The sequence below is a fragment of the Phascolarctos cinereus genome, unplaced genomic scaffold (assembly GCF_003287225.1).
Source record: "Phascolarctos cinereus isolate Bilbo 61053 unplaced genomic scaffold, phaCin_HiC Scaffold_5;HRSCAF=322, whole genome shotgun sequence".
NCBI lineage: Eukaryota > Metazoa > Chordata > Mammalia > Diprotodontia > Phascolarctidae > Phascolarctos > Phascolarctos cinereus.
The window spans coordinates 409,264,337-409,290,213 of record NW_027555958.1 but is presented as its reverse complement, the minus strand read 5'-3'; the positions used below and the strand labels follow the sequence as shown (position 1 = coordinate 409,290,213).

The 25,877-nt window shown below is 36.2% G+C and overlaps 2 protein-coding genes across 8 annotated transcripts in view; one reads left to right on the top strand and one right to left on the bottom strand.

Moving 5' to 3' along the window:
- Positions 1 to 25,877, top strand: part of RALGPS2 (Ral GEF with PH domain and SH3 binding motif 2) — a 257,998-nt gene that overhangs the window by 156,559 nt on the left and 75,562 nt on the right. The window lies entirely within an intron of this gene.
- Positions 17,485 to 25,877, bottom strand: part of ANGPTL1 (angiopoietin like 1) — a 28,464-nt gene continuing 20,071 nt past the window's right edge. Inside the window, exons 3-5 of the mRNA XM_020984312.2 lie at positions 20,996 to 21,189; positions 19,228 to 19,498; positions 17,485 to 18,225 (exon numbers count right to left, since the gene is read on the bottom strand). Coding sequence (XP_020839971.1) covers positions 18,038 to 18,225; positions 19,228 to 19,498; positions 20,996 to 21,189 — 653 coding nt within the window. The 3' untranslated portion in view covers positions 17,485 to 18,037. The remainder of the gene's footprint in view (positions 18,226 to 19,227; positions 19,499 to 20,995; positions 21,190 to 25,877) is intronic.

Below are 25,877 nucleotides of genomic sequence, written 5' to 3'. Positions count from 1 at the left end.
GTTCATATGTTGCAAGAAAAGTGATCTGTTAAACTTTAGGTGCTATTTAAATAAGTACTTTAGTAGTATTCTTGTAAGTAATAACAGAGATGTATACCTTTACTTCCCTATCATCTGCAGAGTGTCCTGTCAGCCTTAGAGATAGTGAAGAACTTTTTGGCAGTTAAGCATTCTGTCCTGTCTTCAGGACTTCCATAAGTGGAGGGAGTTCATATACTGCCCCAAAAGGGGAAGTAGCAGAGTGTTTCTCCCAGCATCATGTAGATTTTATAGGTCCCACATAGCTCCAGAGGTAGAGTGTGCTCTGTTTATTACTATTTAGTTCCACCCACATACTAGCATGTTTTCTTCAGGCATTTTGTTACTGGGTAATGTGAGAACAGAAAGGACGAGAGGGGTGCACCTAAATCAGAATTGTACCAGGAATAAGCTAGAACCAAAAATTTGAAGAAGACAACTTGTTTGACCTCCGAAGCTGGGAACTTTTAACTTATACCTTCTATTTTACCATGTGATATAACTCTGTGTCCAGAGTTATAAAAATGCTTTGTGGGTAGGTTGTATCTGGGATGGTCCTTAAAACTCGTTCCCCATAATTCCATAAAATTGAAAACATAATGTTAAAAAAAGATAACTGGATAGGAAGTTGGGAAGCATGGGTTCTAATACTGGCTCTGTCCCTAGCTGTTTTTTTTTTCTTTTCTTTTTTGGCTAGGCAGTGGGGTTAAGTGACTTGCCCAGGATCACACAGCTAGTAAATGCTACGTGTCTGAGGCCAGATTTGAACTCAGGTCCTCCTGAATCCAAGGCCAGTGCTCTATCCACTGTGCCACCTAGCTGCCCCCGTGGGTAATTTTTTCAATTCATTTTCTGTACCCCATTTCTTAATCTATAAAATGAGTGTTGAATTAGATGAAATTGGAAATGTCTTCCAATTAGAATATTATGTTAGATGAGAATTTGTCCCCCATAAAATCAGTGTTCTACTGTTTAAAATGGAATGCTGGATTTTTCACTTTTCAAAGCAAAAAATTTGAAATCTTAGTCCACTGAAAAGGAAAAAAAAACTGAATATTTTGAACACTTGTGCCTGCTAATGCTAGGTACTAATGCTGGTTTTGCTTTTATATTAAAGAGGGAAAAAAGCCCTGCCCTTGTGCATTCTTCCCCATCCCAAAAAAAGAAACTGTCAGAAATATGATGATATACTTAGAATCCTAGAGAATGAAGTAAAAAACTATTTGAAAAAATAAGCAACTTTAGTAAAGTTGCAGGCTGTAAAATAAACCCACGTAAATCATTGGCATTTCTATATATTACTAACAAAGCCCAACAGCAAGAGCTAGAAAGAGTATACGATTTAGATATAAAAGCTGATGTTATTAGCAAACTGGGAGAGCAAGGAATAGTTTACCTGTCCTATTTATGGAGAACAGAAGAATGTCACTGAACAAGAGATAGAGAACATTATGAAATGCAAAATGGATAATTTTGAATACATTAAATTGAAAAGTTTTTGCACAAACAAAGCCAATACAATGAAGATTAGGAGGGAAACAGAAAACTGGGAAAGAATTTTTACAATCAGAGTCTCTGATAAGGGCCTCATTTCTAAAATATGTAGAGAACTAAGTCAAATTTATAAGAATACAACTCATTCCTCAGTTGATAAATGGTCAAAGGATATGAACAGGCAGTTTTCAGATGAAGAAATTAAAGCTATCTTTAGTTGTATGAAAAAAATTCTCTAAATCACTATTGATTAGAGAAATGCAAATTAAAACAACTCTAAGGTACCACATCTCACACCTGTTAGATTGGCCAACAACTTTAAATGGAATTTCTCTTTCTACATCTTGCTGTTGGGCTTTGTTGGTAATATATATATAGAAATGCCAATGATTTATGTGAGTTTATTTTATAACCTGCAGCTTTGCTAAAGTTGTTTATTATTTCAAGTAGTTTTTTTACTTGATTCTCTAGGATTCTCTAAGTATATCATCATATCATCTGCAAAGAGTGATAGCTTCATTTCTTCTTTGCCCATTCTAATGCCTTCAATTTCTTTTTCTTCTCTTATTGCTAAAACTAAAGTTTCTAGTACCATAATTGAGTAACAGTGGTGATAAGACATCCTTGTTTTACCCCTGATCTTATTGGAAATGCTTCTAGCTTATCCCCATTTCATATAATGCTTGCTGAAGGTTTTAAGTAAATGCTGCTTATCATTTTGAGGAAGACTCCATTTATTCCTATTCTTTCTAGTGTTTTTAATAGGAATGGGTGTTGTGTTTTGCTAAAAGCTTTTTCTGCATCTATTGAGATAATCATGTAGTTTCTGTTAATTTTGTTGTTGATATGATCAATTATGCTGATAGCTTTCCTAATATTGAACCAACCCTGAATTCCTGGTATAAATTCTATGTGGTCATAGTGTATTATTCTCATGCTAAATTGCTGTAATCTTTTTGCTAATATTTAAGTTTTTTGCATGTATATTCATTAGGGAAATTGGTCTACAATTTTCTTTCTGTGTTTTGACTCTTCTTGGTTTAGGTAACAGCACCATATTTGTATCATAAAAAGAAACCTCACTTGTTTTCCCAAATAGTCTGTATAGCATTGGAATTAATTGTTCTTTAAATGTTTGATAGTATTCACTTGTAAATCCATCTGGCCCTGTAGATTTTTTCCTAGGGAGCTCATTGATGGCTTGTTCAATTTCTTTTTCAGAAATGTTGTTATTTAAGTATTTTACTTCCTCCTCTGTTAATCTGGACAATTTATATTTTGTAAATATTTATCCATTTCACTAAGATTGTCAAATTTATTGGCATACAGTTGGGCAAAATTCTTCCTAATTATTGTTTTAATTTCCTCTTCCTTGGTGGTGAATTCACCTTTTTTCATTTTTGATACTGGTCATTTGGTTTTCTTCTTTTTTTAAATCAAATTAACAAAAGGTGTATCTATTTTATTGGGTTGTTTGTTTTTATTTGTTTTTTCATAAAACCAGCTCTTAGTTTTATTTATTAGTTTAATAGTTTTTATAATTTCAATTTTATTAATCTTTCCTTTGGTCTTCAGTATTTCTAATTTGTTATTTTAATTTTTTTACCCTAGTTTTCTTAGTTGCATGCCCAATTCATTGATCTCCTCTTTCTCTATTTTATTCATGTAAGCATTGAGAGATATCAGATTTCCCCTAAAAACTGCTTTCACTGCATCCCATAAGTTTTGGTGTGTTGCCTCATTATTGTCATTCTCTGGGATGAAGTTATTGATAGTTCCTATGATTTAATGTTTGACCCACTCATTCTTTAGGATTAGATTATTTCGTTTCCAATTAATTTTTAGTCTACCTTTCCATAGCCCTTTATTACATATAATTTTATTGTATCATGATCTTAAAAATATATATTTAAAATTTCTGCCTTTCTATATTGGATTGTGAGGTTTTTATGCCCTAGTACATGGTCAGTTTTTGTGTAGGTGCCATGTACTTCTGAGGAAAAAAGTATATTCCTTTCTGTTCACATTCAGTTTTCTCCAAAGGTCTACCATGTCTAAGTTTTCTAAAATTGTATTCACCTCCTTAACTTCTTTCTTGTTTATTTTGTGGTTAGCTTTATCTAGTTCAGAGAAGGGGAAGTTGAGGTCCCCCACTAGTATAGTTTTGCAGTCTATTTCTTTCTGTAACTCCCTGAACTTCCCCTCTAAGAATCTGGATGCTATACCACTTGGTGCATAAATGTTTAGTAATGATATTACTTCATTGTCTGTGGCGCCTTTTAGCAGGATGTAGTTTCCTTCCTTATCTCTTTTAATAAGATCTGTTTTTGCTTTTGCTTTGTCTGCGATCAGGATTGCTACCCCTGCTTTTTTTTTTTTACTTCAGCTGAAGCATAATATATTCTGATCCAGCCTTTTATCTTTACCCTATATGTATCCCTCTGTTTCAAATGTGTTTCTTGTAAACAACATATTGTAGAACTATGGTTTTTAATCCATTCTGCTATCCTCTTCCATTTTATGGGAGAGTTCATCCCATTCACATTCACAGTTACAATTACTGTCTATGTCTTTCTCTCCATCCAATTCTCCCCTCCCCCATTTATACTTTTCTTTCTCTTTTTCTCCCTTTCCTTCCTCACTAGTTTTCCTTTTGACCACCACCTCCTCAATATGCCCTCCCTTCTATCAGTCCCCTCCCTGTTCTTTTACTTTTCCCTTACTACTTCTTCCCTCCCTTCTATTTCCCCTTCCCTTTTCTTTCCCCTTTCCCCTCCTCCTGACTATATGGCAAGTTAGATTTTTATGCCTGACTATGTTATTTCCTCCTTGAGCTAAATCCGATGAGAATAAAGTACAAACAATGCTCATTTCTCTCCCTTCTTTCCCTGTACTGTAATATGCCTTTATGCCTCTTCATGTGTTGTAATTTACCCTTTTCTGCCTCCTCCTTTCCTCTTCTCCCATTACAATTCCTTTTTACCGCTTCATTAGGTTTTTTGTCATCGCATCAAAGTTAGCTTAAACCCACCCTCTCTGTCTATGTATATCTCTTCTAAATGTCATAATAAAGATACAGTTCTCAAGAGTTATAAGTATTATCTTCCTTATAGGGATATAAACAGTTTACCCTTATTGAATAACACGTTTTGGGGGTTTTGTTTTTGTTTTTTTCCCTTGTTTACCTTTTTATGCCTCTCTTGAGTCTCATATTTGAAGATCACATTTTCCATTGAGCTCTGGTCTTTTCATCAGGAGAGTCTGGAAGTCTTCTGTTTCATTGAATGTCCATCTCCTCCCCCTGAAAGATGATGCTCAGTTTTGCTGGGTAGTTGTAATCCAAGCTCCTTTGCCTTATGGAATATCATATTCCAAACCCTCGATCTTCTAAAGTAGAAGCTGCAAGGTCCTGTGTAATCCTGACTGTGGTTCCATGATATTTGAATTGTTTCTCTCTGACGGCCTTCAGGATTTTCTCCTTGACCTGATAATTCTGGAATTTGGCTACAATATTCCTTAGCATTTTCAATTTTGGATCTCTTCAGGAGGTGATCAATGAATTCTTTCGATGACTATTTTACTCTCAGGTTCTAGGGCCTCAGGGCAGTTTTCCTTGATCTCCTGAAAGATGCTGTCCAGGCTCTTTTTTTCATCCTGGCTTTCAGATAGACCAATAATTCTTAAGTTATCTCTCCTAGATCTATTTTCAGGTCAGTTGTTTTTCCAATGAGGTATTTTATATTTTCTTTTATTTTTTCATTCTTTGATTTTGTTTTACTGATTCTTGATGTCACATGGCTTCTAGTTAGCTTCTAATTGCACAATTCTAATTTTTAATTAATTGTTTTCTTCAGTTAGCTTTTGTACCTCCTTTTCCATTTGGCCCATTTTACTTTTTAAGGAGTTGTTTTCTTCAATGTACTTTTTCCATTTTGTCAACTGTATTTTTAAAGGAATTATTCAATTTTTCTTCTTCCTCCTTTATTTGACTTTTAAAATCCTTGAGCTCTTCCAAGAAGGCTTTTTGGGCTTGAGACCAGTTCACATTGCCCTCGGAGGTTTCAGATATGGGTATACTGACAATGTTATCCTCTCCTGAATTTGTGTTTTACTCTTCCCTGTCACCAAGATACTTCTCTATGGTCATTGTTTTTCAAAGTTGCTTTTTTGCTCATGTGTTTTTTTTCTGGCTTTTAAAGTTGATCTCTGCTTTTGGGGCTCAGGGCACTGTCTCAGGCTTCTTGTGCTGGAGGCTAGGGTCCTGGTTACTGGTTTGCTGAGATGGGGCTTGCCACTGGCTTGCTGGGACACCTCCCTTCCTTTACTGGTCTCCTTCAGCCACAGCCTTCCAAGCTAAAAGACTACTCTATCTAGTCTTTCTGCTGACTCTGTTATTTCAGAATTTTTTCTGGGACAGTATTCTCAGATTTTTCAAGGTCAATAAGAGAGAGTAAGAGCAACTTACTGCTTACTCCACCATCCTGGTTCCTGGAAGTTGAAATAGGTGACTTTCAAACATTCAGTCTGTGGGCTAATCTCTCTAGGAGCAGCTGCTTCTTCAGCCACTGCTGCTACTACTATTGATTCAGTCACTCCCAAGCCCAAGCCCTGTTCCTAGTTTGCTGGGGCTGGGGCTGAATTGACATGCCTTGGAGCCCTGCGCTGGACTACGCTTCTCTCTCATGCTGTTCAGACTGACCTTCTAAGTTGTCTCTGGAGTCAGTGGGCTAAGAAAACTGGAAACTGCCACTGCTGCTGGTGATTCAGTCCCCAAGGCCTGCTCCAGCTTTACTTAGACCAGGTCTGTGCTATGTCCTGAGCACTGGACGCTCCTCTCTCAGGCTGGTACAACAGACCTTTCCTGTCAACTTTCCAGTTTGTGTTGGGCTGGAAATCTGCCTCACTTTGTCTCTTTGTGGGTTCTGCCACTCTAGAATTTGTTCAGAGTCACTTTTTAGAGATATTTGGAGAGATTTGGGGGACAGTTCAGGCAAGTCCCTGCTGTCACTCTGCCATCTTGGCTTTGCCCTGATTTAGCATTTTTTATACACCTACTACAAATACAAAGACAAATATAAAACAGTCCTTGTCCTTGAGGAGATCACATTCCTTTTTTTTTTCTTTTAAAAAAATAGCATTTGACTATCAGCAAATTATAGTATATCAATTGTATATTTTTTTCTTGCCTCTCTAATACAGATAGGATCCTTGAACCATCCTTTAATTTATTTTTAAATTTGTATTTGTTTTGTTTTCATAGCACTTTCATTTCCCAATATATTCTAGACTCCCTTTCTCTCAGCAGGCTATCCTTTGTACCAAAGAATAAAAATAAAACATTGCAAAACATACCTCACCAACACATCAACTGAGTAACAGTCTATGAACTATTCCATACCCATAGTCTTCCATTTCTATAAAATATCGTAAGAGCTACACTACCTCATCTCTGAGGGATGAGCTTGGTCATTAGAATTACACAGTATTCGGTTTTAGTTTTATTGCTATGTGTATTTTTTTTCCTGCTTCTACTTACTCTCTGGTTACTACTGTTCTTTGGCATTGGCTCATCTAAGTCTTCTGTGTTTCTCCAGCTTCTTAATAACTGTCATTCTTATATTTAAGTAACTTTAGCCAGTTGAGGGGCATCTCCTTTTCTGTTTCTTTTCTGCCTCAAAATGTGCTGCTTTGAATGTTTTGAGGCCAATGCCCAGCCTAGGGATTTTTGAGTCAAAGAGATGGACATTTTTGTCATTTTCATAGTACATTTACGTATTGTTTTCCAAAATGGGTAGATGAGGTTGCAGCTCCACCAGCAATATAATGATGTGTTGATTTTTTTGCAGTCTTTCCACCATCATCTAGTACCATTTGCCAATTTTCTTGGCATGGGATATAGCCTGTTATTTGTATTTCTCTTATTATTAGTGATTTGGAGCAATCTTGCATGGTGCTGTTGACAGTTTATAATTCTTTTGAGAACTATTTGCTCATTTCTTAATACTGTTTATCCTTTGAAGAATGACCACATTATTAGGCATAAACATTCAACAAGTAGCAAGATAAAAAATAAACCTTCAAAAATCAACACATATTTCTATATAGCAATAGCAAAATACTACATAAAATAATACAAAAAAACTAATGAATTTTTTTTAGTCATTTCTAATGATAGTCATATTCGTTGCTGATTGCCGTGGACTTTGATGGCTAGCGCTTTAATTTTCTAGGTCTTTGGTAGCTGTAGCACCCACAGAAACAGTAACCAGGCCACATCTCCCCAGAGATTGTGACCTTGCAGGGTACACTGGAATCAGGATCAGTGGTCTTGGGGATACTGCCATTCTCTGGGCTCCCAGGCTCATCTGCCCCTTGACTGTAGATGGTCAATAAACAGTGTTAGTGGTAGATAAGAAGGTGGACCCCTTTTCCACAGTAACTACTCCCCTCAGTAATGGCTATAAGGGCTTAAGGGCCAGTGATCTGAGAGGCATTCCTCTTCCCAAAACTCTTAGATTCAGGTTCATGGATTTTCTTCTTTGGTAAATGAGAGGTAGCAGTGGTTGAAGCAATGGTGAAGCAAAATTGAGTTGCCTGGCACCTGCCACCTCCATCTCTCCCTTAGGATGCTGTCCTACTTCAGCTAGGCTGGCTTCTCTGCCTTACAAGTGGCAAGTTCATTGGACAATTTTTAAACACCTACACTGTGCAGTGAACACAACACTAGGTATTGTGAAATGGAGTCATTGAATTTAGAACTTGAAGGGACCATAGAAATTACCTTGATCAACATAAGATGTGTCCTGATGGAGCTTACAATCTAAGAGTGGGTTAAGGCAAACAAATGACTATAATTCATGCTATTACATGTGAAGAACATTAAAGAATTACAAAACAAAGTACTGTGTGAGGTCTGCAAGAGTGGCAGAATTAAGTAGGAGGACAGACAATTACAGACAGAGATGGGGCAGCTTCAATCTTCAGATCTTAGGCATGAAAAAGTTCTGACTGATGACAAATCCCAAGGTTTGGCTGTGCTTTACAGAGGTGAATTAGAAATGAAAATTACGAGAACTGAGGAAGTTAAAAAACTTTGAAGTCAGGAAGACTTATGTCTTGGCATGAAGTTCATGAAAGCAAGGAGCAGTGGATGGGATGGAGAAGAGGAGGAGGGACAAGATGTCAAAGCCAATTAGGTCAGACAGTGTCCTAGAGGGTACTAACAAAGACTGAAAAGAGTCAGTGTTTGTTTCAAAAGGTCGAAGAAGATAGTTGACATTGGGTGAACAATAGTCTGGAAACAGTAGTATCAGATATACAATAAAAATTTTGTTTGTCTTTTGTTTTTATTTGCCTTTGTACTTGTATTTCCAGGGCATAGTGCAAAGAATGAAACAATCGCTACTCAAAATGAGATTGCATTCTAATGGGTGATATGACAAATAAAAACATAAATATAAAATTAATAAATAGAAATATAAAATAATTGATTAATAATTCTAATAAATAGAAATATACAATTAATAAATAGAAATATATACAATTTAATTTAACAAGAAGTAGTTTGGGAGGGAGGCACTAGCAGTTTGGGGAACCCAAAAGTATGATTAAAAACTAGATATTTTGCTTTGAAATAACCCTCTGTTACCCATCTATTGGCTTTATTCTTGTTCTTGCACTGCTAAATGAAGCTGGAGAAATTCCCTCTTTTCCCCTCCTACTCATCATGTCACTCAAATTCCTTCTACAGTTTTCTCCTCCTTCATCCCTATCTCTCCTTGCCAAGGCAAATCCCTTTACATTCTCAAATGATCCCATGCCATCTGCTGTTCTCCCTCATATTCCCTCCTCTAGCATCTCTGCTATCTCAGTAATCTTCAATCTCTTTCTATTTACTGGCTGCTTCCTTATTGTCTACAATATTTGTATCTCCCCCATCATCAAAAACCACTCACTTGATCTGTCGGTGTCCACTGTTTTCTCTCTTTTGTGGCTAAGTATGAGAAGGTCATCACAACATAACACTACTGTCTCCTGGTTCTCCTCCTACCTATCCTACTAGTGTTTGCATTATCTTTATCCAGAGCATACCTTCTAACCAGGGGTGTCTCATAAAGCTCTGTCCTGGGTCTTTGTCTCTCCTTTCTCTATGTACATGATTCTTAGGTTTATTTATCCAGCCATAATCCCTCTCTTGCATCTCCAACCTCCTCTAGAATATCTCAGCTGGATGTCGTACAAACATCTTAAATGCAAAGACATGTCCAAAACTGAATTCGTCATTTTTCCCTCCCCCAACCCCTCTTCCCACCTTTCCTGTTATTGTGAAGGCCATTCTTATCCTCTGAGTCACTCGGGTTCACATCTTAGGGTGACTCCTTGATTCCTCACTAATCCTTCATATCTAATCTGTTGCCAATTCCTATAAATTCTACCTTGATAATATCTCTTGTCAATGCTCCTTTCACATGGCCACCACCCCAGTATAATCCTCATCACCTCACCCCTGGACTGTTGCAGTAACCCAGTGATTGGGCTCCCTGCCTCAGATCTCTCCTTATTCCAGTCCATCATCCACTCAGCCATCAAAGTCATCTTCCCGAGGTGATGGCTGATGGGGTGCCATGTGGGGCTTTCAAGCAGCAGCTGCAGGCAGCGCTGTGTCGTCGCTCGGCCTGGGCTCTCTGGGCGGGACACTCTGCTTCTTTCTACTTCATGCTGGGGGCTCTGACCAGATCCGTCCTTCCACTGCCGGTTCCCCTTGGATGCCCTTGAGCCCTTGCTGAGGTCTGCCGTGGCGTTGCGCCCCAGCCTCGGAGCCCCTGGAACTGGCAGCACCCTGAGATGCCCCCACGCCGCGTATAGCGATAGTCCCGCAACATGTGCCCCCGTTTACAGTATTTAATCATATGTAATATATATTATTTATTATATTAAAAAAAAAGTCATCTTCCTAAAGAGAAAGTCTCACCCTGTCATCTCCCATTCAGCAGCTCCAAATCACCACCAGGATTGAACATAAAATCTATTTGGTTTCTAAAGCCCTTCATATCCTTGCCCCTTCCTGTCTTTCCAGTCTTCTTATACTTTATTCACCTCCATGTATTCTGTGATCCAGTGACAGTGGCCTCCTTACTATTCCTCAAACAAGATACTGTCTCTCTGAACTAGATGCATTTTCACTGGCTGTCACTCATGTCTGGAATGCTCTTCCTCCTCACCCAGGCCTTCTGGCTTCCCTAGCTTCCTCCAGATCTCAGCTAAAATCCTACCTTCTACACAGGGCTTTTCACAGTCTCCTTTAATGCTAATGCCTTCCCTCTAAGATTACCTCCAAGTTTTCCTATATATATCTTGTTTGTACATATTTGTTTACATGTTGTCTGTTTTAATTGTGAGGTCTTTGAGGACAGGGACTGTTTTTGCCTTTCTTTGTATTCCTAGTGTTTACCATAGTAATAGGCACTTAATAAAGACTTGTGGTCTTGACTTTGCCACTCCTCTGTCTGCCTTCAAAATAAAGGCCAGTGTGCTGGCAAAACCCCTTTGGTTCTGATCATCTTAACTCTGAATCAAAGTGGAATAAATTACAAGAAATAGAAGATATTTTCTTGGCTTTCACCATAATTTTCTCTGAAAAAATAGCCTCTTCTGTTGGTTTATGCTCAAGGCAGGATCAGTTGTCCTGGACAGTATGGAGAAAAATTCCTAGAATAAGGATGCAAACATTTTTCTGGAGAGTAGTAGTTTGGCATATCTTAAGGAAAAAATTGCTTTATGTGAGAATTATTGCCCTAAATCTGAAAATCATTAACAATACTTATTTGTTACTGTCATTGGAGAACAATCCTAAGATGCTATGTTGAGAGATTTGGCACAAAAGTTTTCATTTTGCTGCTGAGAGAGGAAAAGTAAAACAGTGTGCTTTGTAATAGAATGGAATATGATAGATGTATTTTTCATTTGCAATTCTTGTCATCATTCCTCTTTCACTTGTGTAATGGGAAGCTGTAGCTGTTCAGATTGTATGTTGCTCTAAGAAAAAAAAATTAACTACCAAAAAAACTAGGGAGCAATAGTTCTATGTATTCCTACCCATTGCCTAGGAATGATCATATGGAAGATTTTGATTGACAAATTCCATGATATATTTTTAAATGATTTCTGTATTTAAATGTGATTTGGTTTGAGTTGAAGAAGAGTGTTTGAAGGGTTCAGAACAAGTTCCCTTTCGTTTTCCTCCCCTCACTTGTGGGAGAAATGTTCATAGCAACGGATTAAAAGAAAATTTAGACAAAGGATCTCCTGCACTATAGCCCTTTCAAATCTTCTTGACCCTTCCTAAAAATGTATTTGATTATCATCTTACTTCTTTCTGAGCTATTTGCATTTTTTAATTCTTTATCCTTTCTTCCTCATATACTTTTTAAGGTAAACTTCATCACATGTATCATTCTTCTAATCTTTCTGTGCTCTCATCTGCCTTCTGCCATGTGGTTGAGAAATGGAAGCACATTACCTATAAGTGCTTATCAACAATTTTTGTAATTATTCAAACTTAAGGTTTTCTCTCTTTTTTTTGTGACTTTTTGTCTATCTTCAGATGCAAATAACAGAATCTCAAAGTTGAAAAAGAAGTTATTTAGTGCAGCCTGTACACGAAAAAGAATTCCCTCTACCATGAGTGGTCAATAGTTTTTGTTTGGAGTTCTCTAAGGCAGCTAGGTGGCGCAGTGCATTAGGCACCAGACCTGGAATCAGGAAGAACTGAGTTCAGCTGTGGTTTCAGTCACTTACTAGCTGTGTGACTCTGGGCAAGTCACTTTAACCCTATTTGCCTCAGTTTCCTTATCAATAAAATGAACTGGAGAAGGAAATGACAAACCACTTCAGTACCTTTGCCAAGAAAACTCCAGAAGGGAATGACTAAACAACAATAATGAAGAAGGAATTGGCAGCTTCCCAACTCAGCCCGTTTCGTTTTCACGTGGCTGTAATTATTAGATGAGAGGCAACATGCCTCTGATGTATATGGAATGTATATAGATTTAGAAAGACCTAGGTTCAAGTCCTGCATCTAACCTGATGAATGCAGGACATGGGTTAGTCACTTAACCTGTCAGTGTCACAACCAACTCTCCAACATTGTTAGTGGAAAGAATTCCCAGCCAGGAATTCCCCTTTCCCTCCTAAAATTTATTAGGAAGGTTTTACTTACGTTAAGCCTAGATCTGTCTGTCTACAACTTCAGCCACCCATTGCTTCTACTTCTGCCTTCTGATTATAGTCCCTGGGATAAATGAGTTAGATTGTTAGATTTTTTTCAGTAGCCTTACTTCTTTATTATTGAAGTACTATTTTTGAAATGACTAGCTTTGTAGTAGCAATTTTATTCAGAGATTTCTAACAAATATTTCAGGCTCTAGTTAACCAAGGAAGGTTTTTGTGGTTTTCCGTTGGTGAAATTACACTGAGATTTAACACTAGTAAAGACTTGTTCTGTTTGAAAAACCATTCTCGAGAACCCTAATGTACCAACAGAATAATATTGAAGATTATACTTTTCACTTATTTTCCTTTTCTTACTTTGATTTGTGGATGAATCACTATCCCTTTCTTTGCTGAGAATACATGCATATTCCTTCTACAGCGGCAATAAAAATATTTTCAGTCATTTTGTGTTGGACTCTGAGAAATGAACTGTAATTAATTGGCAGGTAGCCATATTTTTTTTTTAAGCCAGAAATTATATCCTTGTTTTCCATGACTTCATTTCATTTTGGGTTGGGTGGTAGGTGTGGGATTTGGGTTTGTTTTTTGGGGTTTTTTGCAGTTCTTTTAACTTGCTTTAATTTTGTATTTCTTTGAAACTGCGATCTGCATTAAGAATTGTTATTCCAAAAACCAATAATTGAATAATTTAATTCTAATTTCAGTCTTTTTAGTTTTCCCCTAAAAAAACCGACTTTTAGTCATTCTTCCAGTTGATGTGGGTTTAAGCAAGTTTAAAAATTTTTTTAATTAAAATAATAACAAAAAATACCCTTAATCCAAAACTAATGTACTTAAGTACATAATCTAAATGTTTTGCTTCTATTTCAAACAGTATCAGTAAGCAACCATACAAAATAGAATGTGCTCTTTTCACTTTTAAATTGAAGTTTCTGGTTTGGGTATATTTTTCACAATTTCTCATCAGAGGACTTTACAAAAATCTTTAATATATTCTGTCCAACTGGTGAAAGCAAAGAATATGGATTTACTTTTCCAAATTTTTTCATGGCAGTGCTAGCAGAGTTATAGTCTCAGGAAAAGAAAGTTTACAGAAGCTACTATATAAGACAGAGTATAAATCTGTAGAACATGGGTGGTCCTTATCTTACTGTTAAGGAGGAGGTAAGTGATTTATTTTCTCAGGTTCATTTAAATGTCCAGGTCATAGAATATCATTTATTGTAGTACATTTATAATTATTTCACAGATAGACTTAAAACATTTTCAGATATTATTGAAAATTATTATTATATTTTTAGTATCTTCTATGTACTTAACATCTATACTGTCTTTTTTGTTGTTTGTAGTTGTTGGTTTTGTTTTCTTGTGGGTTTTTCATTTGTTTTTTGTCTACTATTGTGATTTCATCAGTCTGGGGGACCACTGTTACTGAAATTCCCTCCAGTAATGCACATGGACAGCTAGCTCTTAGTCTTAAACAGTTGTCTAGGGCACTGGGACATTAAGTGAGATCTTTTATCCCATATCCAATTTGAATTTCCTAATTCTGGACTATCTTCATTAGCTATTAGCTGCCTCAGCTACTTACCTTTGGAACTTCTCACCCAGAAGTGTGCCCAGTTTGAAAAAGGAGAGTTGTGCCAATGCTTACCTCTACTTTTCAGCCCAAATTAGATGCCTTCTTCATTCTACACTTTTTCACTATAAAATTCTATTCCTATGCAAAATTCTCAAAGGTTACCTGGGAGGTTTTTTTATTTTTTTAAAATGAAATGCTATTAGTTTTGGACAAATGAAAAGCTGATGGTAATGTTTTAAATTTTTAAAAATTAAGTTGTCTACTGAAATTTGACAGCTATAATTATACTTATATTCCCCCAAAGACTACTGAGATACAGACTTTATGGTTCCTCTAAAACATGCAATAATTTTGTAACCACCAAATATAATGATAGGAGGAGCAGCTAGGTGGCAGAGTGGATAGAGCACTGGCCCTGGGATTCAGGAGGACCTGAGTTCAAATCCAGCCTCAGACACGTAACACTTAGTAGCTGTGTGACCCTGGGCAAGTCACTTCACCCCATTGCCTAGCCAAAAAAACCCCAAAAAAACAAAACAAACAAATATAATGATAGGTTAAAAAGGTTATTCTACTATAAAACTATATTTCTTCTCAAAGCTTTCACTAAAACCTTTTTCCTGAAAAGTTTCATGGTAAAAGAGTAAGGTTTTCATTTTGGACGATCTTTTTTGTTTTGTTGGTTGGTGGTTGGTTGAATTTGAAGGAAACAATTTGACCCATTCTTAAATCAAATGGGGGAAAAATGCATAATAACCCTTTATTGCTAAATGAATTCTTTCTCTCCTCTTTCCTGTCATTTTTTTTCTCTTTTTCCCTCTGTGTGTCTTATTCTTTCTTTGTCCCCCACCTTCTCTTTTTTTCTCCCTACCAAAAAGTAGGTCCCATTATATCGTTTCCATTTGAGACCATACTTGCCAGTAAATTAGGGTCAGATAAAGGAGACATCTTTATGGAGTAATGGAAAACGCTGATTCTGCTGCTTACTGTCTTTGTAAACTTGGGCAAGTTGCACCCTTTAAGGCCTCTGTAAGATGAGGGGTTTGAACTATTTGATTTTTAAGGTCTCTTCAGCTCTATTTCTATAACACTGTGAACCATAAGCAAAGAAGGCTAATGTATTGCAAACTTACAAGGCTTTTAGGAAAGTCTCAGCTGATTACAAGTGGAGAAAGAACTAGGTGGAATAGTATGAGGCACACAGTACTAATAAGAGTGTGAATATTTCAGCTATTTACTATATTCTGCCTCAGTGCCAAAATATTCCATTTTTATATGGGGCACATATCAGACTGTCGAAATCTGTTTCAGCAAAACCTTATCACAAGGTATGCAGTGGTTCTCTTGAAGTGGTTTGTTGACTAAATATAAGGTATTTTACAGTCAAGCTGTTAAAGAAAAATATATTAATGAATGGTAATCCAAAAGAATGTTTTATTCTGTAGTAGCATTCTCTCATCAAATATTATGCCTTTTTTATAGCCGACTTTTTATTTTTTTATGTTTCATGAAAGGATTTTCAGTAAAATCTTACTCCACCATACACACTAACAACAGTGCAGAACACCTGTTTCTCATATTCAAGGAACACCATGTTTCTTTCTGGACCAATTCATAGATTGATTTATTGCATATTAGTGTGCCTCTCTTTTCACAATCCTGCCAGAGTTAACTGTTCGATCTTTTTTCATCTTTGGCCATCTTTTTTGATATGACATGAAAACCCCAGAGCATTTTATTCTTGTCAAGTAGGTTTTATCATACATTTGTTTCTGATTCTGTCTTATCTAGTCTATTCCAGTGATCTACTTTTTTTGTTTTGTAACTTTACCAAATAATTTTGATGCTGAATGCTTTGAGATCTAGAAATGCTGTTCTTCCTACATTTTTCTTCATCTAAATCAGTTTGTTATTAAAGCATTCCCATGGTGATTTGATTGCTGTCACACTAAATCAGTCATACTTTTAATAGAATAGTAAATTTTATTATTTCCTCTTGGATTTTGTTGTTGCTGTAAGAAATGCTTGGTAGTTTTTGCATGCTTTTTTGTGTTCTGCTTATTACTGAAGTGATTATTTGAGTTTCTTTGTTCATTCTCTAGAATTTTCTAAGTAAGCCATCCTGTCATCAACATGCAGAGATAGTTTTGCACATAGTGATCACTGTACTCTAAGCAACTCTGTAAGACTGTGAATTGCAGAGAAGGTATTGATCTGCATTGATAGAGGGAGTTTCCTCATTCAGGAATTCCCTGTACCATGAAATCACTGGTTCAGTCCCATATTCCTCCTCCTGTCAAGATACTCTATTTTAGGAATGATTTTTGACAAAAAGAACTTGCAACCAGGGTGGTGACTAGCTTGATGTTATTTCATAACAATCAACCGATCAACTGAAGGAACCAAGGATGTTTAGCTTAGACAAGACTCAGAGTGAGCATGATGGCTATCTTCAAGTACTTGAAAAATTGTCATGTGGCACAGTGGTTGCATTTTTTCTATGTGTCTTCAGAATGAAGGGAAATGAGTGAAAATTATAGACACAAATTTAGACTTCATGTAAAGGGAAATTTACTAACAAAGCTATTCAGAGGTAACATTGGCTACTTTAGGATGTCCTCCATCAGAGGTCTCTACACAAAGATTGGACGACCACTTATTGGATGTGTTATAGGGAGCTAGGTCTACTAAAATCACTTCCAGCTATGAAATTCTGTGATTCTGTCTGCCTGTCTTCTTGCATTTTCTACCCACCCATTGCTCACAGTTCCATATTCTTGGGTTCAAGAATAAAGCCAACTTTCTCTACAAAGCTGTAGAAGAGTGGTCATCGTATCCTTATTCTTGAATTTCATTCCCATCCCCAAGCCGGTGGTTTGGTTTGGCATTTTGAGGCTATATATTCCCAAGACTTTTGACTGATTTGGAATCATCTATGGACACCTTACCATAACCCATTCACCTCTTTGGGATGTGCTTTTCAACAACTTTGCCTTTCCTAAAATATGCTACCCATAAAATATCATTGTATTTTTTCAGACTATCTCATTTACAGAGAAAGATAGTCACCTACTTGTGCTTTTGGGAAAGAAAATATTTATAATTTGACTAGACAGGAGTTTAGATTTAATTATGTCATGTAAAAGGCACCACTGCTGTTTGAAATAACTTTTATATTTTATTTGGTGGAAAATATATTTCTACTGGCAAAACTAGAGTTTCTCTCCAATTTCCTGTCCATATTTTTAGGAATCAAACTCATTAATTAATTGAAAAATTAAAATTTTTTTCCACTGGAAGTTAAAGTATAATCTTACAAAGATTTTAAATAAGCTGTTAAATATCTGATCATATATTCAGTTTTGTTTTAAAATAAAACAATTATTTGTTTTAAGATACAGCAAGTATTTACATTTTAGAAAACAATCTTTGTACTTTGAAGAACTCTTTTTAAGTAACATAGCTTTGAGAAGTAACAGTTTGCAGTACATACACACATACACATACACACACACACACACCTATTTAAGCCCTGTTAATTCATAAGAAGCTGTATTTTTTTTAGTATCACAGTAAAAATAGTTATAAAAACAATTGTAGTCCTGCATTTACAGGTATAAATTGTGCAAAATAAAAATGTACACTTAACATTTAAGATTTTGGGAACTAGAGCTTTAAAAATTTGCGTTCGTTAAATGGGAAATTGCCTCTTCATTCAATTGGTCTGATCATCATTTGAACTGCTCTCAGAGAATATGACCCTCCTCGGTACTCAGCCCAAAAAATCCCGTCTTGGTGCTTGCTTCTGTAATGGCCGCCCCTATACCACACTCCGTTCAGATTAGAATGTGCACAGGCATTGTACCACCAGCCGCCTTTGTGAAAGTGGGCACAGTTTCCTTTGAGGAAAAATAAGCAAGATGTTAGAATGAAAGTTTTGTTCTTAAAGAAATGGCATTCTGAAAGCTGTCCGTAGTGGTCTGTTGTATTGGAACCATTTAAGCCCAGTCTTTGATACTTGTTTCTGATTTCATTTATTTCAGTAAGAAACAGCTTTTTTTTTCTTTATCAATGCCATTGGTTGTTTTAAAAAGCATTTTCTTTTTTGAAGTTCTACAAAGTGAAGAGATATGTACGCCTTTAATGCTGGCTTCAATTTATTCTCGTCTGTTACTACTATGTCACCTCAACTTTTAAAGAGAAGGCTTCCTCTAGTCAACATAAAAGGCTAGTGGTACTTGTTCCAGTGTGGGGAATGCCATTTCTAGAGGATTAAAGGAAATCGAGTAAAGAGCCTGCTGCTGTTCCCACCGTAGAAAAAGCACAAAATACTGCATTCTTAGAGACTAAAAGGATAGAGAAACACCAACAGAAGCTAATAATGCTTTGAGAAAGTATTCATTTTGAAGCTGTTGCTTTTGTGGAATAGCAGCTAAAAACTTTCAGTGTTTTTGAAGATATGATTTTGTAGGTATGTGCGCAATGGACTTGCTTTAAACACAGGTAAACCTCTGGATATCCTAAGTCGCCTATGCCTCAATAACTGGAATTAAGGGCACAAGTAGTTGTACATAAAATCTACATATATTCATTATTATTAAGTGGGTGACTTGGAACTGTCCTTTTCTGGAAAATAAATCCTGTATATCTGAATTAAGCCATGGGAACCTTGTTGGTCTTAGAACCCATGCCTTAGGACCGCCTTGGAGGTGAGTCTCATTAAACTAAGCTCAAACTCTTGAGAGGTCAGGATGGCCTGGCCTTCTACTGAATTTTGTCCCATAGCCAGTGCTTTCAAAGCAAGGTTTCTAGTGTGACACTTAGAAGAAAACAATGAGACTGATCTCACAGTCTCTGTCAGGTATTGTTTTGTCTATGCATCATGAAATAAAATAACTTACCTGTGTACATATCTTTGTCCCTGTCCAGTGTAGTGAACTGTTTCCCATTGTGCCACATCATAGAATCCCCTGCATTTCCTTGATAAGTTCCCAGACGTAATCTATAGAATTCATTTTCAGGCTCCAGGCGAAAGCTACTATATTCTGCATAGACTTTCTTATCACTCCAGTCTTCTAGTTCAATTAACAGCCTATAATTATCTTGATTAGTGAGCAGATAGATGTTTTCCAGGCCCAGCCAGTATTCTCCATCAATGTTTCCAAATCCTTTCTGTTAGTAAATAATGCAAATACATATTATATATGTGTGTACATATATAACACCTATACATGTATACCTAGAGAATTGTAGATACATTACACTTTTCAAAACCTCAGATTTCCTTGAATACATCCACATGGGTACTTCCTCACTAGTATAGTTATAACTGGGATTGGGGAGGAAAGGAAAGTAAGGATGGAAAATGTAGAGAAGGATGGGATTGACACAGCTGCCTTTAATATATATCAGTGCAACAATATGGCTATGGTTTAAAAAAAATTTTCTGAACTATCTTCAGAACTACTAAGAAAATTAATTTGTGAATACACCCTTCTTCCTCTAAAACAAAAACTTTTGCTTCTCTAGATCACGGCGTAGGACCTAATGACATTAATTTGATGTACCATTTATTTAACTTCGTACATGGCTATCTTTTGCCTAAAATAAATTCTTTTTTGCTTAAATTGGAATTACTTTAAAAATTTTAACCATTTAACTTTAACCAGGATATTTAGCATAACATGATAATATGTTTGTCTATTTAATAATAAATTTGTTCTAGGCATTAGGGAACTTATTAATATAAAAAGATTAAATGGCATTCTTTATTTTTCTATTATCATAATTGCAAAGTAAACCAAATTATATTCCTATGTAAGCAAGGCATTAACCTGCACTGTTGCATCTTTGTGGAATATACAACTAGGTTGTATGTAGGATTTGGCAAATATTATCTTAATATTTTAAATTATGTACCTCCAAAAGAGTTCCATTTGTAGACTATTTTCCTCTTATTTATTACAGTTCCTTATTGTTTGTGATAATGCACAAAACCTCTTGTGGAAATTTACGTATTATTTTTTGCAACTCAAATTTTTCCACCTATTTCTGAAATGATTCAATTTTAAAAACAAATAAATATAAAATTATAATGAACTAAACATTTTATGTTAATGGAAATATCAGCTAAAATACATTCACTCATTTTGTTCTCAGAGTTTTAGAGGAGATTAAATGTTTCTTTAAAGTAAGTAGTCATAAAACAGGATATGATTCTTGAATTTTTTGTAGGATTCTTGTTAATTTTTTCCTTAAACTATGAAAGACTTTATTATATGTACTACACAAAAAAATTAGTATGATAGAACAATATGTCAAAGTATTAGGTAATAAAATCTAATACTTAACCTTTCTAGAATTCATACATGTGATTACTCTTTTCCTATGTGAAGACACAAAGGTTATGATGAACTTGTAAATAAAATGGCATATGTTGTATCTCTTTAGAGATGAGACAAAGAGCTCATTTCTTAGTAATATTCTAGTTCTTTTTTCTCAATTATAATTTTACTTTGTTAAAAACTGAAATAATTAACAGGCACATGAATTTGATAAATGTCTATTATAAGTAATTTTAAAATGTGCCTCTTGATTATGACACAGAATGATCATTATTAGAAAAAGTATGCTGCCTGATTTCCCCAAACTCTGAATGCTCTTATTTACCTTATAATTTTCCCAGTTTCTGAAGAAGTTGACTGACCCATCTGTCCTTTTTTGAATAACAGTCCAGCCCGCAGGATCCAGACTGTTCTCACACCATAGCTGCATCGGCCCATTGCTGTTTTCAGGTTTGATCATATAAATGCCACTAATGGAATGACCAGCTTCTTTGGCTTGCTGACAGTCTTTGAAAGGTCCTGTGGTTTTAAAGTGATTGGTTACAACCAAAATAAAGGTTAAAAACCATTATTATTGAATCCTGTGTTAACGTAGTTTCTACTAAGGTTCTTTTCCTCTACATTTAATTGTGTAGAAAAAATGAAAAATGTCCCATGCTTTGTAAATTGCCATAGTAACATATAAATTTTTAAAAGCCTGCGACTGTAATCAGTACTTCCTCTGACCAATTCAAACCTTCACTCTGAAGAATCAAGTTACTGGAAATTCTTTGTTATGCCTCTTTATGGTATTATTCTGGCATTCTCTGCCATGGCATTCAGGGCTATCTGTACCACTGTCCAGATAGAAGGAAAGAGAGGAAGCAGGAGGTCAACAGGTTTTATAGCCCTATATACAAACATGTCACCTAGGTTGTCCTCCTCTGTGTGAATTTTGTGTTCTTTTAAGTCTGAGAGATTCTTAAAAACAGACTATAGGATTGTGGGGAAGAAGGGTGTGAAGAACACAGAATAAATTTTTTTATCCCTTTTTATTATATAATGTAAATGGTTTTACTTTTATTAATATATCTTGTATCACTAGCCAGGAAGTTGAGACCTGGGCTCTGGTCACCATTCTACCACTGCCATGTTATGTGGTCCTAAGCAGGCCATATCATATCTATACCTCAGTTTCCTCATTAGTAAAATAAGTAAATTACACTAAATAATGTCTAAAACCTCTTTTTTGCTCCAAAATTATGACTAAACGTTTATTTAGCACAAATACAAAGAAGAATGGTGTAATATAAAGTCAGTTACACTGAATGTTAGGAGAAACCTGGGTTCAAATCCTGTTTCTTACCATAGGAAGCCAGTTGACCTCCCTGAGTCTTCCATTTCTTTTACTGTATGTTAGAGTTAATAAATTGTGAGATTTAAATGAGATAATATTCCCAAAGTGCTTAGCAAACCTTAAAGCACTACATCAATTTTTGCTATTATTATTAAGGCACCATGTTAGGTCATGTTGAAGAAATAGATGTAAGAGGGCAGCCAGGTGATACAGTGGATAGAGCACCAGCCCTGGAGTCAGGAGGACCTGAGTTCAAATGTGGCCTCAGACACTTTACACTTTCTAGCTGTGTGACCCTGGGCAAGTCACTTAACCCTGATTGCCTAAGCAAAAAAAAAAATGGGGGGCAGCTAGGTGGTGCAGTGGATAGAGCACTGGCCTTGGAGTCAGGAGGACCTGAGTTCAGATCCGGTCTGAGACACATAACACTCACTAGCTGTGTGACTCTGGGCAAGTCACTAAACCCCAACTGCTTCATTTAAAAAAAAAAAAGACAATAAGAAGTAGATGTAAGAGACATTTTTGTATCTCAAGATATTTCTTTATATCTTTATAGTCTATGATTCTAGCAAGTTAAAGTTTAGTTTGCATAGATATGACCATGTTTCCATTACCGGTTTTTCAAACTTGTGGCAAAGCCATCTGTTTCTTAAGACAGAAAGGAAAACTCAGAAAAAGATTGAATGTGTCAGAGGTAATGTTTGAGGTATCTGGTTTCTGAAGTAAGTGATCACAAGTGAAGGAAAGGGATAGACAGAATTTGAAAAACTGGATAAGAGACTAAAAAAGAATAAAAAGAACAGTAGTACAGATTGCTATATTGAGGTGAAAGGATCTGGAAGTAAGGAGTGAAGTTGGATTTAGCCCTTGCTTTGGGGCAATAAAAATGGTTTTCATTTTTTTCAGTCAACTAGCAAATGTGTAATGTGGTGTAGTGTAAGTTTACTAGCCAGAGAATTAAGCAGTCCAAGACTATTCTTTTTAATCAATCGATAAATGGTGATTTAAGACCTCTTCCTATATGTAGAATACAAAAAAAAAGTATAAGATAGAATAACTTTACTCAAAGGGTTTGCTGTGGATTTGGGAAAGCAAAACAGGTTATGCATATAAAGTAAGAAAAACGGATTCAAGTCTGTGCAGTCAGTCTTCTAGTTACCTTTGAGAGAACATAGGAAGTACTCATTATGGGTAAGAAAAGTTGAGAAAGTCTTTAAATGGAAAGGGTAAGACTTGACATGAGCCTTTCAGGGTTGGATAGGAAGAAAAGAATACCGACTTAAGAGAAGAGCATGAGAAACAGATTCCTGTGTGCCAATTCCTGTACACAGGACAGTGAGGGTGGTGATGATAGAAATTAAATTGAATAACAAATGGAAGGGCAAAGACGATTGAGATTTGTACAGTAGAAAATGTAAGGCTGTATTATAGTCTTCAGCAGTGGAATCTGTTTATCAAGAAGCATTTTTTAATTGCCTACTTTGTGCTGGATGAATTCCCAGGTATTACAGATTCAAAGACAAAAGCAAAAGAGTTCCTACCCTCAAAGAACTTAAATTTGATTGGCAGAGATGGCACACACATACATAGGTATATGCAGAATGCACACATAAAAGAGATACAAGGTAGCCATGGCAGGTAAAGCCTAACAGCTGAAGGACCACGAAAGACCACGTGGGGAAGGTGGTGCTTGATCTGAGTCTTTAAGGAGATAAGAGATTCCAAGAAAATCTGAGATCAAATCTAAACTCAGATACTTAGCTGTGTGACCCTGGGTGAGTCACTTAACCTCTGTTTGCCTCAGTTTCCTCAACTGTAAAATGGAGATCATAATAGCATTTACTGTCCAGGTTGTTGTAAGGATAAAGTGAAATAGTATTTGTAAACTGCTTAGCACAGTGTTTAGCACATAGTAGGTGCTATGTAAATACTAACTATGATGATGTTTGTGCCATGAAAAAACAGTTTATTGAGAGATTTGTAGAATTTTTTTTTGTACCTTTAAGATTGAGATTGATAATTATTTGTCTAGGATAAAAGGCAAGAAGATTTACAAGGATTCTATCAACTGGGAATCTTTATCAATTTGTGTTTCTGTACACTGCTGGTAAAATAATACCCAGATATTCTTTTTTCTGATGTTCATGATTTAAAAATACTGCTTATACTAAGTAGCTCCACTTGTTTCCTTTCACTCTCCTAAACCCTTTGTAATCTAGCTTTTAGCCTCTTCATTCTATTGAACTTCACTGTCCAAAGTCACCAATGATCTCTTAATGGTCAAATCCGTTAACCTGTTTGTTCTTAAACCTCATCCTTCTTCATCTATCTGCAGTGTTTAACTGTGTTGATCAGTCCCTTCTCCCGGACACATCTCTAGGTTTTCATGTCATTGCTCTTTCTTGATTTTCCTCCTACCTATTTGGCTACTCCTCCCATCTTCTTTGTTGTTCTAAATTTAGGTTACTCCCACTAACCATATCTCCTTCTTTTCTCTTTCCTCTGCTCTCTTGACTTGTGATCTCAGCTCCCATTGGGTTCAGTTATCATTTTTATGCAGATGATTCTTGGGTTTACATAGCCAGCCCTAGTTTCTCTCCTGAGTTCCAGTTTCACATCACAAACTTCACTTTGGACGTCTCAAACTGGACATCCCATATGTATCTCAGACTACATATCCAAAACAGAATTCTTCGTCTTCCCCCTTTCCAAACCCACCATTTTCTCAATTTTCCTAGCACTATAGAGGATTCCACTTCCAGTCACCCTGGCCTAACCCTCAGTGCCATTTCTAAGTCCTCTTGCGTGTTGACTCCACAGATCCAGTCTGTTGCCAAGTTTTGTCATTTCTACCTTCTCAGCATCTCTTGTATAATTTCCCTTTTCTACAGTTGCTACCCTGAACCTGGCCCTCATCAGCTCACACCTGAGCTACTGCAATAACCTTCTTGTTAGTCTTTCAGTCTGTCCCCACATCCTCCATTCAGCTGCCAGAGGGAATCTTAAAGCACAGGTCTGATGATGCATCTCACATGCACATACTCTTTCTCCTCCCCCACCCCCCCATAAACTCCACTGGCTACCTTTTCTCTCCAGGATTTAATACAACATGTTCTGTTTGGTATTGAAAGCCCTTTACAACCTTGCCCCTGCCTATCTTTCCAGTTTTCTTTAACCTTACCCATTTCTTATGCTTTACAATCCAGTGCTTGAATTCTACCCGCAAAAGTCCTATTCCTGGTCTCCTGTAAACCTCCAACTACTTGTGAGATTCACTTTCTTCTGCTCCATTACAATGGGAGCTCCTTGAGGGCAGTGGACCATGTTTTTGCTTTTTTGTGTATCTCTTAACACTTGACACAATGTTTGGTACATAGTAAATGCAGTTAGCCAACTGACATTCTGGGCCCTTTATCTTATTGTTGTGATAGATTTGTATTGTTTAAACATCTGAATATTATTATAATGTGTCAGTGCCACTTCTGATGTTGATTTCCTATTTTTAATCACTAATTGATGATTTTAATAGTTCACTTTTTAATTGTCATTTGTACACTACATCTCTATTATTCTTCCTACTTTTTTACTGATTCTGATCTTTACCCTAAAAAGTCAGTGATTTGACTGTACACACAGCTATTTCAGGGATAACTCCTTCATCCGGAACAGGGATTTTTCTGTCAGTTTTATTTTTTTTCTAATATTGTTTCATCTTCACTATATCCAGTACCTACCATTTTTTTCCTTAAAGAGAGGTGCATGATATGAAAATATGAGGTTTCAATGTAATCTGTAAGTTCATGAGTACTTTGATTCCTTTATTCCTATAATATACTTTCTCATATTTCTCAGTGTCCTTATATTTTTCCAG